Source organism: Phyllobates terribilis, unplaced genomic scaffold (genome assembly GCF_046119375.1).
Source record: "Phyllobates terribilis strain yellow unplaced genomic scaffold, ASM4611937v1 Scaffold_8__6_contigs__length_399053987, whole genome shotgun sequence".
Classification (NCBI taxonomy): Eukaryota; Metazoa; Chordata; class Amphibia; order Anura; family Dendrobatidae; genus Phyllobates; species Phyllobates terribilis.
Window position 1 is genome coordinate 257,964,281 of NW_027362768.1, and position 19,976 is coordinate 257,984,256.

General features: G+C 44.4%; 1 protein-coding gene across 1 annotated transcript in view; it reads left to right on the plus strand.

Annotated features, from left to right (window-relative positions):
- The window catches only part of GRIN2B (glutamate ionotropic receptor NMDA type subunit 2B), a 794,048-nt gene that overhangs the window by 246,342 nt on the left and 527,730 nt on the right, over positions 1 to 19,976 (plus strand). Inside the window, exon 3 of the mRNA XM_073644181.1 lies at positions 14,670 to 15,083. Coding sequence (XP_073500282.1) covers positions 14,688 to 15,083 — 396 coding nt within the window. The 5' untranslated portion in view covers positions 14,670 to 14,687. The remainder of the gene's footprint in view (positions 1 to 14,669; positions 15,084 to 19,976) is intronic.

The window sequence follows — 19,976 nt, forward strand, 5'->3', positions numbered from 1 at the left end:
AGAATTGTTTGTTTTCTCTTCATGCTCACAACGGTTAATAAAAAATTGGTTATTATGTTATTTGTACCCCCAAATGGTGCCACCAATAAATGCAACTCATCCCACAAAAAAACAATTCCTCTGATAGTGATGTTTAAGGAAAAATAAAAATGTTATGGCTCTTTGAATTTGAAAACTTCATCCAGAAGGCCCAAAGTAAGTCAGTGCCAAAAGGGTTAAAAGGGTTGTCCACTATTCGGAAAACCTCTTCTCAATCCTCATGTTTACCCCTTGTAAAATAATAGCACGTATACTCACGTTTGGTGCCAGTGCCATTCCAGCCTTGTCAGCACTGGATCTCCTGGGAATCTCGTTACATTTTTATGTCTCATGATTCCTGCGGCCAATCAGCACTGGCTTCACTCTTCCTGCCTTCAGAAAAATCACAAACATCCGGAGGAAATAGATCTGGGTCTCTCTCATTTCGTCTGGATGTATGTGATACAACCAAAGGCGGGGAGAGTGAAGCCAGTGCTGATTTGCCGCTGGGATCGCGAGACATTAAAATCTTACGCGAACCCTGGGAGAGCCAGTGCTGACACTGCTGGAACAGTGACCACCAGAGTTGTAGTGGACAACCCCTTTAAATATTGCACAGGAATTATAGGAATAATGGTAGTTTTTCTGTTTGCTGTATTAAACCTTTTTATGGGGAACGAATACAAGAGAAGAAATAAAGATGGACTCTGTCTAAAAGACAGATTAACAGTAGTGATGATCGAGTATGTTTCATTAACCGTTTCCGGCGAGCATGCTTGGGTGCTCGTCGAGTATTTCGGCGTGCTCAGGATTTCTTTTATTGTCACCGCAGCTGCAAGTGTCACGGCTGTTAGACAGCTGTGACACATGCAGAGATTGACTGTAACACATGCAGAGATTGACTGTCCGTCAGTCAATCTCTGCATGTGTCACAGCTGTCTAACAGGCATTAGGGACAACCTCCATGCTTAAGTCCCCTAACTTAAAGTGCAAATTGCCTCTTCAGAGAGAAAGAGGACTTGAACTCTATTTCGCCACCTATTGGATGCAGCAATCCAACAAGTTACAATCAACCCTTTAATGAGTCTTGCAATATGACTTAGGATAACTTAAAGTGTAATTTTTATTTAATACATCAATAATACACTTGAAAATAAGCAACTCTGTAATTTATCGGCTTCTTTCTTCTCCAGGACTGATCTTTTATTTTCAAAACCCTGAATTAATGGGTAAAATCTGTATTCAATGATGACAAATCGTTACATTACTGAGATAAGAGATGATAGTTATTACGGATAAGATTCTTTGTAGATTGGGGGAACTTTGCATCTAGCTCCTCCCTCCTCCTACCTTTTTTTACAATCTTATCAGTAACAACTGGTATCTCCTATATCAGTAATGTAACAATCTGTCTTCACTGAATACAGATTTTACCCTTGAGTTGAGAATTTTGAGAATGAAAGATCAGTCCTGGCAAAGAAAGAAGCCGATTTCTCTGATAAGATACAACTTTGTGTCTGTCTTTGCTGGTATGTTTTCATCCTGCAATAGCCTGCATATTCATTGAACACCCCATTCAAAACTGTGTGTCTGTCTTTGCCAGTATGTTTTCATCCTATTAAATTCCCTGCTGTGTTGGTAGCAAACTTCTCTTATCTCCTGTCTGTTAATTTATTCCATTTGTTGAATTCTTACCTGTCTCCCTGTGCCTCCTCCTTTCTATTCACACCTGGCTTCTTTCATGTGTAATTAGTTAAGAGGTATAACTCTAGAGGGCATGGTCTCTGACCATGGTCTCTGAGCAGTTATCGGAAGTAGCAATTTCCAAAGTAGCTAACGGAAATATCCCGGAAATGTCCCAGAAGTGACCAGAAGGGATTATTCACTTAGGTGCTTGCTTTACTTCTTTTCTGTTTTATTTCACTTGATGATTTGTGGTCTGTCTGTCCAGCGTGGATGTTTATATATTTTGCATAGTAATGCCTGCTGCAGTCTCTTGCTAATTGCCTATTCAAGAAGGCAAACTGGTCCTACATCCCAGCATATACTTCCAATATATCCAGATCTGGCTTAAAGAGAACACGTGTGCGGGGGCACTTGTGGAATTAATTCTATGTCCAAAATATTCAAGGTGTCTCTCCAGATAAACATGGCAAGTGGACAGAGTAGGAGATGGGTCAGCTATACCAGATATTCAAACAAACATGCTCTTTGTTCAGTTGTACTACACCATCTAATTTCCATATCTCTTTGCTTCATATATGTTCTAACTGCTGTTTACTCTCATCTCTACCGCCCTTTGACATATTCGACACATTCTCTCTACATCAGTCCCTCTCTCCTCCCCTCCCCAATGTACAACACTGAGGCCTTACTGACATTTCTTAATCACTCCAAACCATCCACTACCACCATACAGCGCACAAAACACTCACACAAATCATTGAACCACCTGCTCTTTCTCTTCTGCCTCCTCCTCGTAGTCGCTGGTGACATCTCTCCCAACCCTGGGTCTCCACAGACTAGCATACATAACTCTCATCCTGCTGCACATAGAAGTCCTGCCAATCTTATAAACATTCGTTTCTCACCTTATCCTGTCTCTTTTAATTGTGCCCGTTGGAACTCACACTCAGCGTGCAATAAGCTTCTCTACATCCAAGATTTCTTCCTTTCAAATTCCCTTAACCTTCTGGCTATCACTGAAACATGGATCCAGCAGTCTGACAACTGCCACAGCTGCTCTGTCATACGACGGGATACAGTTCTCACATACCCCCAGACCTGAGAGCAGACAAGGTAGCCGTGTTGGTTTGCTCCTTACACCATAATGTGCTTTCCAGGTCATCCACCTAATTCCCTTACTTGTGTTTCCTTCCTTCAAAGTCCACACTATTGGACTCTTCAAACCCTTCTCCCTGCGATTGTCGGTTTTGTATCGCCCTCCAGGCTCCTCCTGTCAGTTTCTGAATCACTTTGCCACCTGGCTTCCACACTTCCTATCCTGTGATATTCCCATTCTCATCATGAGGGATTTTAACATACCCATTGATAAGCCGCTTTCCCCATCTGCCTCTCATCTTCTTTCTCTTAGCAACTCATTCGGCCTCTCACAGCTTACTAACTCTCCTACACATGAAGATGGGAATACTCTGGACTTGGTCTTCTCACGACTCTGCTCTCTGCATGATTTTATGAACTCCCCTCTACCACTCTCTGAACACAGCCTTCTTTCCTTCTCTGTTAAGGACTGCCTCCTCACCCGGGACACCCCCACTTAACATACACACAGAAATCTATGTGCCATCTATATCCAGCAGATTATGAACAATCTACAGTCATCCTTGGCTTCCATCCTCTCCCTCTCCTTTCCAGACTCAGCATTGTCACTTTATAACAACACATTGAAGAGTGCCCTGGATGAAGTAGCACCTGCTACACGCAAAATGACCCAGCATCGACAGCAACCCTGGCACACGGTTCAAACACATTTTCTCCAGCACTGCTCAAGATGCGCTGAGCGTCTGTGGAGAAAATCACTTTCCGCAGAAGACTTGATCCACTATAAGTTCATGCTCAAAACTTATAACTCTGCTCTCCATCGGCTAAACAAGTCTACTTTACCACCCTTATCACATCTCTAGCCAACATCTCTAGCCCTAAAGTACAGACCCCTGTCACCAACCTAAGTGCTGACGATCTGGCCACTTATTTTCTACAAAAAATCAATTGTATCCATCAAGACATTTTTGCACAATCCTCTCAGAGTCTGGATCCCCTTCCCTCCCGCACCTCAAGTGCTCTTTCCATCTTTGTGCAAGTCACAGAAGAAGAAGTGACCAGACTCCTCGCTTCTTCTCGCCCTACACCCTGCAACAATGACCCTATTCCCTCACATATCCTTCAGTCCCTTTCGCCAGCTGTCACTACCCACCTAACTAAAATTTTTAACCTCTCTCTTTCTTCGAGTATCTTTCCCTCTTCATTCAAACATGCCATCATAACCCCTTTACTTATAAAGCCATCCCTGGACCAGAACTCCGCTGCTAACTACAGACCGGTCTCTAATCTTCCCTTCATCTCTAAACTCCTGGAACGCTTGGTCCACTCCCATCTAATCTGCTATCTCTCAGATAACTCTCTTCTCGACCCTTTACAATCCGGTTTCCGCTCCTCACACTCCACCGAAACTGCCCTCACTAAAGTCTCTAATGATTTACTAACAGCTAAATTTAACGGTCACTGCTCCCTGCTGATTTTCCTGGATCTCTCTGCCGCTTTTGACACTGTGGATCACCAGCTCCTCCTCACTATGCTCTGCTCTATAGGCCTCAAGGACACCGTTCTCTCCTGGTTCTCCTCCTATCTCTCTGACCGCTCCTTCACAGTATCTTTCGCCGGATCTTCTTCCCCTAACCTTCCCCTTACTAGCGGGGTTCCACAAGGCTCAGTCCTAGGCCCCCTCCTCTTCTCCTTGTATACTGCCCCTATTGGAGAAACCATCAGCAGATTTGGTTTTCAGTATCATCTCTATGCTGATGGCACCCAACTATACACCTCTTCACCTGACATCACCCCCACTCAAATACAAAATACCAGTGCCTGTCTTTCTGCTGTCTCTAACATCATGTCCTCCCTCTATCTGAAACTGAATCTCTCTAAAACTGAACTCCTTGTTTTTCCTCCTTCTACTAACCTACCTATAGCCGACTTTGCAATTTTCTTGTGTGGTGCCACCATAACTCCCAAGCAGCAAGCTCACTGTCTTGGAGTCATGTTTGACACACAACTTTCCTTTATTCCACATATACAATCACTCACTCGCTCATGTCACCTCTACCTTAAAAACATCTCCAGAATCCGACCTTTTCTTACCTTTGATACTGTAAAATCTCTCACTGTCGTTCTTATTCACTCTCATCTGGACTACTGCAAATCTCTTCTAATCGGTCTGTCAGGCAGCTTCACCGACGCCTCTACCCTGTGCCAGTCATTGCACTGGTTACCCATTCACCACAGAATACAATGCAAACTCATCTCTCTCACCCACAAAGCTCTCCACAGTTCTGCACCGCCCTATATCTCATCCCTCATTTTTGTCTATCACCCTTCCCGTGCCCTCCGTTCTGCAACTGATCTAAGACTAACATCCTCCTTAATCTGAACCTCACACCTCCGTCTCCAAGACTTCTCTCGTGCTGCGCCAGTTTTTTGGAATGCACTACCTCAAATTATCCGACTAATATCTAGCCCCCATGTTTTTAAACATGCTTTAATAACACATCTGTTTAGACAAGCCTATCACCTCAACTCACTAACCTAACTCTCCCCTGTTCCCTCCTAAATGTTAATCTTAATCTTCATCTGTCTCCACATCCTCCATGCACCCAATAGCACACGGTAACTGCACTTAGACAGATACTGGCTGATGATCATGTTCTACCTATTGTGTCCCCCTATTTCCATATAGATTGTAAGCTTGCGAGCAGGGCCCTCACTCCTCATGTAACTGTTGAATTGTGATACATTGTATTGTTTTTACTGTCTGTACATGTCCCTACTTAATTGTAAAGCGCTGCGGAATATGTTGGCGCTATATAAATAAAAATTTGTATTATTATTACAAAATTACTTATTTTCAAGTGTACTATTGATTTTCGGTTACTCTTTAAATTCAAGGCAACTGGGCTCACACTGTAATAGTTCAGTTGTCATTTCTTACTTGCATATTTGTAATTCATTTACAATAAATTCCTTTTTTTATATATAATTTGCTGTTTGATCTTGAGAACAGCATCTGCCACCTTCTAACACCATTTTGCAGGTTATATACAAACATACGTGTCAAAAGTTCACTAAAACTCGAATTGTAGTTGCTTTGTTTTTAAAGAAGTCCATGACCAGTAAGTGTAAGCACAACCCTTGCAGAGGATTGAAGGGTCACACAGTTTAGCAAATTGTGGAATTGTCTACCCCTGTATAATGGAGGCCATGCACATTAGATAGAAGTTTTTTCGTACATATTGGCTGATACAGTTGTTCAAAGAAACCATACGTTTTCATTGACCCTGAACAAAAAGATGAATGATCTTTCATTAAAAATGTATACTGGTTTACACATCTCTTCTGTGTTATTCTTTCATGGGCTATAGTTTGTGTAAAGGCTGAGTGCACTTAATGTATAATGTAGAGCTGAAAGCAGCACTTGGCTATTTCCAGTGGTTGCACTTAAGCCCCCGTCTCACATAGCGAGATCGCTAGCGAGATCGCTGCTGAGTCACAGTTTTGGTGACGCAACAGCGACCTCACCAGCGATGTCGCTATGTGTGACACTTTGCAGCCATCAGGCCCCTGCTGTGAGGTCGCTGATCGCTGCAAAGTGTCCTGGACCATTTTTTGGTCGTTGCCCTCCCGCTGGTCAGCACACATCGCTGTGTGTGACCAGCGGGAGCAGCGATCAGGCTGGTAACCATGATAAACATCGGGTTACTAGGGGCACACGCGCACCTAGTAACCCGTTGTTTATCATGGTTACGAGCCTGCTAAAGTGAGCGGTAACCTCCCGCTCACCGTAGCAGAGTGGTAACCATGATAAACAACGGGTTACTAGGTGCGCGTGTGCCCCTAGTAACCCGATGTTTATCATGGTTACCAGCCTGCTCCTGCTTCAGCAGGCTGGTAACCAGGAGCAGGACATCGTGGAAAGATTCTTTCCACGATGTCGCTGCTCCCCTGATCGTTGGTGAGCCTGCCTGTTTGACAGCTCACCAGCGACCACATAGCGACGCAGCAGCGATCCCTGACAGGTCGTATCGTTGCAGCGTCGCTAAGTGTGACGGGGCCTTAAGAATGAATGGAATGGAAGTGCACACAATCAACCACCAATTCATAAGGGGGTCTTCAGAGCTCCAGATTTTATGATCAATGGGGGTTGCTGGGGTCAGATTCTCAGTGATAGGGAAGTTGTCCACTATATTATTCATGGGGAATAACTTCTAACCCCCTGAGTCTATTCCCTGCAGTTTTTTTATTTAGAAAATATAAAACAACCTCCCCTGCTCTTGGATGGACCAGCTGACAGCTCTAGGGGATGTCTCAGACTACCAAACCACAGTGTGTTCAATCTACCTTGAGACACTCCCCCTACTTTTAGATGGACCAGCATAGAGCAGTAGGGAGTGTCCCAGACTACCAACCACAGTGTACTCAATCTATCCTGAGACGCTCCCCCTGCTCTTGCATGGACTAGTTTAGAGCAATGTGCACAATCTATCCTGAAACACACCCCTGCTCTCGAATGGACTAGCTTAGTGCAGTGGAGGGTGTTTCAGGCTACCAAACCACAGTGTGCACAGTCTACCGTGAGACACTCCCCCTGCTCTTCGATGGACTAGTTTAGAACAGTGTGCACAATCTACCTTGAGGCCCTCCCTCTACTTTTAGACCAGCTTAGAGCACTGTGGAGTGTTCCAGACTACCAACCACAGTGTGTTCAGTCTACCCTGAAACACTCAACCTGCTCTTGGATGGACTATCTTAGAGCATTAGGAGGTGTCTCAGACTACCAAACCACAGTGTGCACGGTCTATCCTGAGACACTCCACCTGTACTCGGATGGACCAGCTTAGAGTAGTCAGTAGTGGGTGTCTTAGGCTACAAAAATGGATTGTGCACAGTCTACCCTAAGATAATGCCCCTGTTCTTGGATGGACTATCAAAGCTAATGTGCAAAGAGTAGTTGGCAGATAATTTATTAAATGTTAGAAGGGAATAGGAACTGCAATAGAAAGATCAAAAAGATGTGACACATGTATTTTAAATGAGTATTATGCTCTCTTTGTGGATTTTCTATTGTTAGACTGACGGTCACTTTGAATTTAAACCTTCAGCAACAAAACCTACAATGTTTAAGTTGCATTGCAAACTAAGTGATAACATTACAATCTAATTTTAATGGAAAAAAATTCAAATTATATTAAGATTATTATAATTTGGCATGGGTAGGTCAGCAGAAAAAATAACTTGCATTGTCCTCCAAAACAGGATCAAAATATGTCTTTAGAGACCTCTTTTAAAGGATCTCTAAAGCTGTATTAAAAAAAAATGAATATGTAAAAAGTTGCAAAGACGATCACTATATTTTTATCGACCACAAATAACTGTACTGCCTAAATAATGCTACCACAGTACCCAAATCCCAGTACTTTATTGTGCTGTAATAAACACTCCATTCACTTCAGAAGCTGAACAATGCTTGCTGACTTCCATGCTAAGCATAACTGACTTGTGATTACACCCCACTGTGAATTGTCCTTGTAGAGGTCATCAAATAATGGAGGCTCGAAGGTATTTGACCGTTTTGGTTCTTTATAACTTAACCCTGCTGTTAATAGCTGTATGCATCTAGAATAAAAAAAAAATCTTTATTAAAACATGAAAATTTAATGTTCGGAGAAATATAGATAGCTACGGCACTGTCCAGTTATAAGCTGGCCATAACTGTTGGTGTAGCATGTTCATTGCAAATACTTTCAGGTTCATTGTTACCACCAAGCAAAAATAATTATAGTAAAGCAACAAATTGCAATTCTTTTTTTCTCAAGGGGTTGTTCACGACTCTGTAATTTCTGCCATTTGTATGAGACATAACCCTATATACTCGGGCTGAAGGCCTCTATCAAGAGGTTTGTGTGCCGTCTTATCTGTAGGTATCTGACATGTTTGCTACATCACTGACTATTGAAATTGATTATCATACTTCACTTAACCTTAAGTTAAACAGAATGCTAAATCAGAAGAGCCGAGATTTTCATCTGCACACAGAACATGCGCTACGCTTGCCAGATGGACAGTTCAAGGTTTTGAAGTTTTGCCTCTGGAAAATTTTGTCTCTTGCATTGTAGTATTTTTACTTTTGTGATTTGCAAAATGCATTTTTATGTATCTGTTTTGTGTTGTATGTTACATAAACTCTTAACAGATGCATGTTCTGATTTCAGTATCAGTGAATTAGCATCATGTCCAGTGATCAAAGAACAGACCAGTTGGGTCTTCTAACTGGCTGAAAATAGCAATATTTGCTTGGCTGCCGAATTATTTTCTAAATTAATTTGAAATATTCCCTGGAAATAAATGACCTCTTTATTAATATTTTTAACATGTTCACATATGCTAAATATACTTGTACATAAAATATACATATATGATAAACAGACGTTCAACATGTTTTACAAAATTAGTATATTATGGAGTGTACAGAAACATTTTATATGCACGGCAATCAACTAGATGTCACGGACTAAGGTCTGCTGATAAAATGACACCTTTTGTTGTAGCTGATTTTGTAAATGAAGCTGCCCATACATAGTAGGTAATGTTGGTGAAATATATTATTATTTAAAGTGCAATTGTCAGGTGTTAGTTTTCAGCGACTTGAATGGATCTCTTCTGAGATTCGGAAGAAAGAAATGTATGTTGTGATTTTTTTCTCATGGACAGATCGAGAAAAAAATAATTCATAAGAACCGCACTAATGGCTGTCCGTGTGCTATCTGAATAATAATCAGCCAGCACACGTCCGAGTTATACGCTCGTCTGCATGAGCCCAATCATAGGCGGATTATAATGAGGGCAATCCGGGCTACCGCCCGGGGCCTCGGGTCTCCAGGGGGCCCGGGGTGTCTATGGCCGGATTGCCCTCATTATATGTGCGGCCCCGCGGCACATACCGGTAGCAGTGGCGGGGAGGGCCCCCGGACCGCTCCCCCAGCAGCGGTGCACGACCGCTGCTTTTGCTTCGGCCGGGCAGCACTGCAGTAGTTAACTTCCCTGTGCTGGCCCGGCCGCGTCACTGCTAGGAGACACGGCCCTGTGCGCGGCCGTGTCTCCCAGCTGTGACGTCACGCAGTGTGCGCCCGGCCTGCACTGCTACTTACCACCGGAGAGGAGCAGGAGCCAGGAGGACTGGAGCCGAGCAGGGGGATGGTGAGTGTGTGTGTGTGTGTGTGTGTATATGTATGTATGTATGTGTGTGCAGGCAGATATCATTGTGTGATGTCTGTTTATATGTATTTTTGTGTTTCAAATGTGTTTATGCGTGTGTGTGTGTGTATATGTCTGTATATGTTTGTGTGTGTGTGTGACTGCGTGCGGCCTCTTGCTGAGTATAGTTGGCGCCGTGCAGCCTCCTGCTGTCTTTGGGGGGGGGCGCCTTGCGGCTTCCCGCTGTGTATAGATGGCACTGTGCAGCCTCCCGCTGTGTATAGATGGCTCCGTGCGGCCTCCCGCTGTGTATGGATGGCTCCGTGCGGCCTCCCGCTGTGTATGGATGGCTCCGTGCGGCCTCCCGCTGTGTATGCATGGCGCCGTGCGGCCTCCCGCTGTGTATGGATGGCTCCGTGCGGCCTCCCGCTGTGTATGGATGGCTCCGTGCGGCCTCCCGCTGTGTATGGATGGCTCCGTGCGGCCTCCCGCTGTGTATGGATGGCTCCGTGCGGCCTCCCGCTGTGTATGGATGGCTCCGTGCGGCCTCCCGCTGTGTATGGATGGCTCCGTGCGGCCTCCCGCTGTGTATGGATGGCGCCGTGCGGCCTCCCGCCGTGTATGGATGGCGTCGTGCGGCCTCCCGCCGTGTATGGATGGCTCCGTGCGGCCTCCCGCCGTGTATGGATGGCTCCGTGCGGCCTCCCGCCGTGTATGGATGGCGCCGTGCGGCCTCCCGCCGTGTATGGATGGCGCCGTGCGGCCTCCCGCCGTGTATGGATGGCGCCGTGCGGCCTCCCGCCGTGTATGGATGGCTACGTGCGGCCTCCCGCCGTGTATGGATGGCTACGTGCGGCCTCCCGCCGTGTATGGATGGCTACGTGCGGACTCCCGCCGTGTATGGATGGCTACGTGTGGACTCCTGCCGTGTATGGATGGCTACGTGCGGCCTCCTGCCGTGTATGGATGGCTACGTGCGGCCTCCCGCCGTGTATAGATGGCGTCGTGCGGCCTCCCGCCGTGTATGGATGGCGTCGTGCGGCCTCCCGCCGTGTATGGATGGCTCCGTGCGGCCTCCCGCCGTGTATGGATGGCTCCGTGCGGCCTCCCGCCGTGTATGGATGGCGCCGTGCGGCCTCCCGCCGTGTATGGATGGCGCCGTGCGGCCTCCCGCCGTGTATGGATGGCGCCGTGCGGCCTCCCGCCGTGTATGGATGGCGCCGTGCGGCCTCCCGCCGTGTATGGATGGCTACGTGCGGCCTCCCGCCGTGTATGGATGGCTACGTGCGGCCTCCCGCCGTGTTTTGGATGGCTACGTGTGGACTCCTGCCGTGTATGGATGGCTACGTGCGGCCTCCTGCCGTGTATGGATGGCTACGTGCGGCCTCCTGCCGTGTATAGATGGCTACGTGCGGCCTCCTGCCGTGTATAGATGGCTACGTGCGGCCTCCTGCCGTGTATAGATGGCTACGTGCGGCCTCCTGCCGTGTATAGATGGCTACGTGCGTCCTCTGCTGTGTATAGATGGCTATGTGTGCTCAATATTGAGTCATAGCCTTACATTAATTGTATGTGCCCACGATGCAGAAATGCTCCGGATTTGTGTGTGTGTGGGGGGGGGGGCGCGCCTTCTAAACTGCCCGGGGTCCTTGCTACTCTTAATCCACCCCTGAGCCCAATATCAGACATTATGGAATAACACATAATTCAACAATTAAGAAGAGAAGTGAGGGCCCTGCTTGCAAGCTTACAATTTATGAAAATACACCCCTCAACACTGAAATTGTAACACCAAGAAGGAAAAGTTGTTTAAGAAATCACAGGATGGATATGCATGATAATTATATGCAAATGATGAAAAAATGGAAACAAATTTTCAAAATGTCTCGATTCATTCACTATAGGGTAAGATGTGCAGAAATCCTCGCACATACACGCCTTGGCTGCTATCAGTGAGGTTATTAATGGTTTTATGAGGAATGGTCTGCCATGCTGAATGCACTTGGACACGCAACTAATCAAGTTTTGCTGCGGGCAGCTCCCTTTGCAATTGCTGACCAATGGCATCCCAGATGGAGAAAAGGCCAGAGACGCTGCAAGCCATGGTAGCATGCTGGTTCTGGAACAATTTGGAGAAATGACCATATCACTGATTCCATGATTGATCCATTCTGTACTGCAAGGGAAATTGGATGTCACATATCAAACTTTAAGGCCTTTATATCTATTAGACTAATGTCATCTGAGCCTGCCGGTATCAACGGATTCAGCCGACTATCAAATGTGTATGGAGGTGCCAGCCGATTGCAAGTCAGAGGTGATGTCGATTGACATGTCAAGTTTCAGACTGCCAATCACATTGTTCTCATGGAGATAAGCCGCCGGCCGAAGTGTCAGCTGGCGACTTTCTCATAGAAAACACAGGAATGAGTGAGCACTCCTGTGTATGGGAAGTTTGACTGAGATGGCTGTCGGCCAAACGATTGGCCCAAGCATCATTCGCCCAACAGCTATCTAATGTGTATGGCCGGCTTTAGGAGTCAGTGTCTCCACAAACCATCAGGTGTTTGCATCACATTGGGTTATGAACCTCATGCTACTGTAGTGAGCTGGCAGGCTCTGGCCGTTCTGTGATCATTGAAATAGAGTCTGTTACAGAAGTGATTACGCAGGTTGATGTTGCCACCTTGTGGCCAGAGGTTGCACCTGCGCAGGGTGTGATGACAGAGAAAAAGACTGAGCCTCCTGTGTCCCGCCCTAGAGAGTCACGTGACCAAAGTGGGAAGCAGGAAAAAGCGCGCGAGGAGTTTGCTGTGGTCTGTGAAAAGAGCCAGGACGGTGTGCAGGCCCTCGTGCGTGGCACAGGAGAGACTCTCAACAGGATTTCTTTTACCTGACACCATATCCTCGGGGCCTTCCCCAGCTTCTTCACTGCTGAGGGATACAGCTATTACACTCCCTGCTACTGGAGTGTGGACTACATAAGAGATCCACCAAAGCTGCTATCCGGATCAGAGAGACTGTAAGCGGGTCCTCTGGCGAGAGGCCGAAGTATTCCCTCCTTTCAGCGTAATTTGTTGTTCCTGTTTTTTTCTCCGGCTGGGACCCCTTCCTGCAAAGACAGACAGGCCTGCGACGGGGGACACATCCTTCTGGAGTAAAGGACTGGTAACGTGTGAGTAGGGACAGTGAGGGTCAGCTTATCACTACACGTTATTACTGTGCATATTTACGGTTGTCATTTATTGTTTTTTTTCTTTGCTGTGTTAAAAATGTATACGAGTAAAGATACGGTTATCAAGATGGAGTCTGTGTGTGGGGAGCTTGCTTGGCCAGATCATAGATACCAATGCGCGGCCTTGCCCGCGGTCACTTCACTACCACTCTCAAAGGTTATCATGATGCAGAGCAAAACCACAATGGAGGCTGGAATAGAGGTCTATCTTCTTCTGTGATGAGTCCTGCTTTTGTCTCAGATTCATTTATAGTCTGAGTTTGGTCTGGAGATCATGAGGTAACTCAGTGAAGATGCCTTCACAAGGAAAGTAACACTGGTCATCCCAGGATTATGATGTGGGGTAGCATAATTTATGGTAGCTGAAACTCTTTAGTCTTCATTCCAGGTACACTAACATTCCAGTTAAACTCTCATTAATTTATTTGTGTCACAGGAGCCATTTTTCAACATGACAACGCTGACATGACAGGCTGAATGTTGCTCGTGCTACTATGAGAAGCCTGTGTGGCCTAAACTTGCTACAGTGGCCTGCAGCATCTCCGGACTAGTCTCCAATAGAGAACTTCTGGGACATCATTGGTCAGCAATTGCAAAGGGAGCTGCCAGCAGCGGATCTTGATAATTTGTGTGCCCAAGTGCATTTAGTGTGGCAAAACGTTTCTCAATCATTAATAATCTCATTGATATCAGGCAAACAGTTTTTTCCCATTTTTTCTTCATTTGTATATTCTTAAAATGTATACACATTATAAAATTAGACCAAATTTTGGACCTAAAAACTACATGTGAAAAGGCCATTATGTTTGGATTTAATACTGATTCTTACATGTTAGTACCTGCAGAGCTGTCCACAGGTGTCCAGAATGCCTGACTGATGGTGATGTGTCCATTCTCAGACTTCCGTGCCGCGCTTATGGCATTGCTGGGATAATAGAGAGCACTGATAATTATACGCAGTAAATATTCCTCATTGTGGCCTGATTTCAGCTGTTTCTTGTAGGGTGCAGTTGAATCTCTTGATTATTTGATGTTGCTGATTATAAAAATGCATTATTAGGTCAATTCCTATAATTTTTATTATAATTCATGAACTTCTAAGCATGTATCAAATGATAATGCACATCATCATGTCTAGTTGCTGAAGGTTTATCTACTTGATTACATCAGTTTCTAAATCCTCATTATTCTGAGGTTAAGGGAGGCCACTATCTGTATACAAGATGGGCTTTATCTGTATATCTTACAGTATAGCAGTCAGTGTGTCTGTTACTTTATATTTGGAGTATTGGAATATTGAGCATGTCATTGTAGCTCTTGTATTAATATGCACTTTGTGATTTATGCACAAATGTATTTTATTAATATTTCACAGATTATGTGCAGAACTGAGAATTCATACTGATCTGTCATGTATATTTTTCTTGTCTTTCAGGGAGAGTAAGAGTTGAAGATGAGGCCTACAGAAGCCTGCTACTTCTTAAAAATCAGCCTCCTGATTCTTTTCTATGTGGGTTGCTTTGCTCAGAAACACCCCAGTATGGACATAGCTGTAATCTTGGTAGGCACCTCAGACGAGGTAGCCATCAAAGATGTTCACGAAAAAGATGACTTCCACAATTTATCAGTGACACCAAGGGTTGCTTTGGTTACTATGAATGAATCAGATCCTAAGAGTATCATCACGAGAATCTGTGACCTCATGTCAGACAAGAAGGTGCAAGGGGTTGTATTTGGTGATGACACTGACCAGGAAGCTATTGCTCAAATTTTGGACTTTATTTCTGCTCAGACCCTCACTCCCATCCTAGGCATTCATGGTGGATCATCAATGATAATGGCTGATAAGGTAAAGTACTTTATTTCTCTTGTTTATTATTGCAAACCAGTTTGGACCATGATCTAGTTAAAATGTGTTTTATATCTTCAATGAAATTTGCCGCATGTCATTTAAATTTCTACTAGTGAATTGTAAGAAAATTATAATTTGATGCTAAGGAGCACTGACATAATCCTGATAAAACTTAAAACATTATAATGAGAGATGAGCAAATTTTTCCAATGTACAAATATCCAACTTCAATGAAATTTTCCCCAAACTTTGATATGCGGAAAATCAGCTCACATCGAATAGCAAGTACTTCAGTTGCCCTGAAAAGACATGTATAACATTCTGAGGTCTCCTAGGACTGTATCCAACGTATCAAAGTGACCTCCACATATATGGCTATAGGTAGATGGCTATAGGTAGTAACTGTTCTTCACTGTTGTCCAGTCACCTACTAGCTGTAATGTTTATTTAGTGTTTTATGGCTTTCTCTGTTGCTGAACTTGGACGTCTTTTCACTATATAGATTCGGCACAAAATGGCTGCTAAATTCATATCTTTGGCTTTTATACTGGCTATGATAGTCCCTCCTGATAGGCTGTACTATACAATGTGATGGTTGTAAGACATTATAGGGAAGTCTGACTGTCAATGCTTGAGATCATGTGAGCCTTCTCTGGCGGATACAATCTTTTTCTCAGTGTGTAAAATGACGGCGGGTATTTTAGGCTATCCACACAAATTGAATTGTAAATTTTTAAAATTCGCCAGGATCAATGAATTCCTAAAACTTAAATACGAATTTGATTCACATTGAATCGATTTGCTCATCTTTAATTGTAATCTTTATATGCAACCTATTAGTTTCCTCAGACTCCCTGTATTGCCACCATATGTTTATTGATCCCTTTATACCCTTCCTAACAAGCCCCTTTAGGTGGCTCATTGATTTCAGCATATGGCTAAAATCAATTTTATAACCGGGCTCACGATATACAATGGGCAATGACTAATCATTCCAATAATCATGTTATCCCACCCCTGTGGGTGTGAATGACATGAGTTGTGTCACTGCTAGGTCTTTGTGAATATCTGCCTCCCTGGCAATATGCTGTAAGCAGGTTGTACGTACCCTGGCTTAATCAGCGCTCTGTGCATGCCCGGGGGGGAGCAGTGACGCAGGTCTCAGCAAGCCGTTACTGAGGGCACCGCAACTCTCGTAGCTGAGTCCTGCATCACTACTGCTTCCCTGCACCAATGAAACCGGGAAGCACACACCCGGCTTTACTGCACCTTGCCAGGAACGCAGAGACTCATGCCAACAGGGGAGAAATAACATGATTAGTGGGAAGATTTAGTCTGGGGTAAACAATGCCCCCACAACTAGTCACCCACTAATTAGCATATCATCACCGCAGATATAAAATTGATTTTAGCCATATGCAGAAATCAGTGAGCCACTAAAAGGGCTTGATAGGAAGGGTACAAAGGGATCAATAAATACATTTTGGTGGTTTGGGGTTCCCTATAAGCCAGCATTGTAATAGGATACTAGTAAATGGACTGAGAGTCACAATATTGGTTCGCTACCATGTATACAGTCACTTGTTCAATTAGATGCAGCTGGTACTCCATGACCATTATAATTAAGTATTTAATTAAATAAAATTAATGTTTTATTCAAAATATGGCTCATAAACTGAAATTCAGACGATGAAAACCCATCCTGATTATGTGACAGATTTGGAAAGGAAGAAACATTTTGGAAGAATAATGTTGGAGAAAGGTTTGCTCGCATGATTAGTGATACATATCTCATTACACTGGCCTTACTTTCCCCTGCAAACCCTTTTTAATGTCTGGCCAGGTCTCCCACTAGTGTCCATGCTCCCTCTTTTGGCCAGACAGGCTTGTGACATTGCTTCTATACACTGGCAGCAGCGGTGCAGCAGTCACATGCTTGTAAGTCCAGAAAAGTGATGCACAGCAATGGCGGCACTGGACCAGAATTGGAGGGGGATCAGTAAGGTGATTAAATGCTATTATTTTTTTAAGCAATATGAGCTATTTAAAAAAAAAAAGAATGTTCAACCTGTTTATTGTTTCATCGCCTTGTGTTATCTAGGGTTTTCCCAAAAGACTATAGGTAAACATATTGTTATTGTAACTCAAGATATGACAGAATACAAAAAATGTTTAAGCTTAAGGGGTTTACAAGGACTTTGAAATTGATGGCCTGTCTTTATGATAGGTCGTCAATATTGATCGGTGGGGTCTGACGCTCCCACTGATCAGTTGTTAACAGCTCGTATAGGAACGGGATATGCCTAGTTTGTGGAGCTGGATCACCACAACTCTCTACACTGCATAGTGGCTGTTCCTGGGTACTGCAGGCTGCAGTTCCTGCTAACAACAGGTCTAGGGGTTTTTCACACTCCCTCTGATCTATTACTGATGATGACCTATCCTAAGAATAGGCTATGAATATCAAAGTCATGGACAAACCCCTTTAGAGAAAAATGTACAATCACAATGTCATCCTAGTTAGGAAGGCAAATAATAAACTCTGCTTTATATAAGTCAATCAGTGACGCATCTATTACGATCAGCACTGAGAGGGTAAAACACTTCAGGGCACCTTTATCTGCAAACTAACAAAGAACAGAACAGCCCTCCTCCTTTCATTATAACATGACTGTGTGTAATATTAAATGATCTGATCTTCTGCCACTGTGCTACACACACTACTAGTATACAGAATATACAGTACGGACCAAAAGTTTGGACACACCTTCTCATTTAAAGATTTTTCTGTATTTTCATGACTATGAAAATTGTACATTCACACTGAAGGCATCAAAACTATGAATTAACACATGTGGAATTATATACTTAACAAAAAAGTGTGAAACAACTGAAAATATGTCTTATATTCTAGGTTCTTCAAAGTAGCCACCTTTTGCTTTGATGACTGCTTTGCACACTCTTGGCATTCTCTTGATGAGCTTCAAGAGGTAGTCACCGGAAATGGTTTTCACTTCACAGGTGTGCCCTGTCAGGTTTAATAAGTGGGATTTCTTGCCTTATAAATGGGGTTGGGACCATCGGTTGTGTTGTGCAGAAGTCTGGTGGATACACAGCTGATAGTCCTACTCAATGGACTGTTAGAATTTGTATTATGGCAAGAAAAAAGCAGCTAAGTAAAGAAAAACGAGTGGCCATCATTACTTTAAGAAATGAAGGTCAGTCAGTCCGAAAAATTGGGCAAACTTTGAATGTGTCCCCAAGTGCAGTTGCAAAAACCATCAAGCGCTACAAAGAAACTGGCTCACATGAGGACCGCCCCAGGAAAGGAAGACCAAGAGTCACCTCTGCTTCTGAGGATAAGTTTATCCGAGTCACCGGCCTCAGAAATCGCAGGTTAACAGCAGCTCAGATTAGGGACCAGGTCAATGCCACACAGAGTTCTAGCAGCAGACACATCTCTTCAACAACTGTTAAGAGGAGACTTTGTGCAGCAGGCCTTCATGGTAAAATAGCTGCTAGGAAACCACTGCTAAGGACAGGCAACAAGCAGAAGAGACTTGTTTGGCTAAAGAACACAAGGAATGGTCATTAGACCAGTAGAAATCTGTGCTTTGGTCTGATGAGTCCAAATTTGACATCTTTGGTTCCAACCACCATGTCTTTGTGCGACGCAATAAAGGTGAACGGATGGACTCTACATGCCTGGTTCCCACCGTGAAGCATGAAGGAGGAGGTATGATGGTGTGGGGGTGCTTTGCTGGTGACACTGTTGGGGATTTATTCAAAATTTAAGGCATACTGAACCAGCATGGCTACCTCAGCATCTTGCAGCGGCATGCTATTCCATCCGGTTTGCGTTTAGTTGGACCATCATTTATTTTTCAACAGGACAATGACCCCAAACGCACCGCCAGGCTGTGTAAGGGCTATTTGACCAAGAGGGAGAGTGATGGGGTGCTACGCCAGATGACCTGGCCTCAACAGTCACCAGACCTGAACCCAATCGAGATGGTTTGTGGTGAGCTGGACTGCAGAGTGAAAGCAAAAGGGCCAAGAAGTGCTAAGCATCTCTGGGAACTCCTTCAAGATTGTTGGAAGACCATTTCTGGTGACTACCTCTTGAAGCTCATCAAGAGAATGCCAAGAGTGTGCAAAGCAGTCATCAAAGCAAAAGGTGGCTACTTTGAAGAACCTAGAATATAAGACATATTTTCAGTTGTTTCACACTTTTTTGTTAAGTATATAATTCGACATGTGTTAATTCATAGTTTTGATGCCTTCAGTGTGAATGTACAATTTTCATAGTCATGAAAATACAGAAAAATCTTTAAATGAGAAGGTGTGTCCAAACTTTTGGTCTGTACTGTATGTTCAGTAAATGCACTCAATACTTGGCGAGGGCTCCTTTGGCATCAATTACTGCATCAATACCGCGTGGCATGGAGGCGATCAGCCTGTGGCACTGCTGAGGTGTTATGGAAGCCCAGGTTGCTTTGATAGCAGCCTTTAGCTCGTCTGCATTGTTGGGTCTGGTGTCTCTTATCTTCCTGGGGTTAAGGTCAGGCGAGTTTGCTGGCCAATCAAGCACAGTGATACTGTTGTTTTTAAACCAGGTATTGGTACTTTTGACAGGTGCCAAGTCCTGCTGGAGAATGAAATTTCCATCTCCAAATAGCTTGTCGGCAGAGGGGAGTATGAAGTGCTCTAAAATTTCCTGGTAGACGGCTGTGCTGACTTCGGTCTTGATAAAACACAGTGGACCTACACCAGCAGATGACATGGCTCCCTAAACCATCACTGATTGTGGAAACTTCACACTAGACCTCAAGCAGCTTGGATTGTGTGCCTCTCCACTCTTCCTCCAGACTCTGGGACCTTGATTTCCAA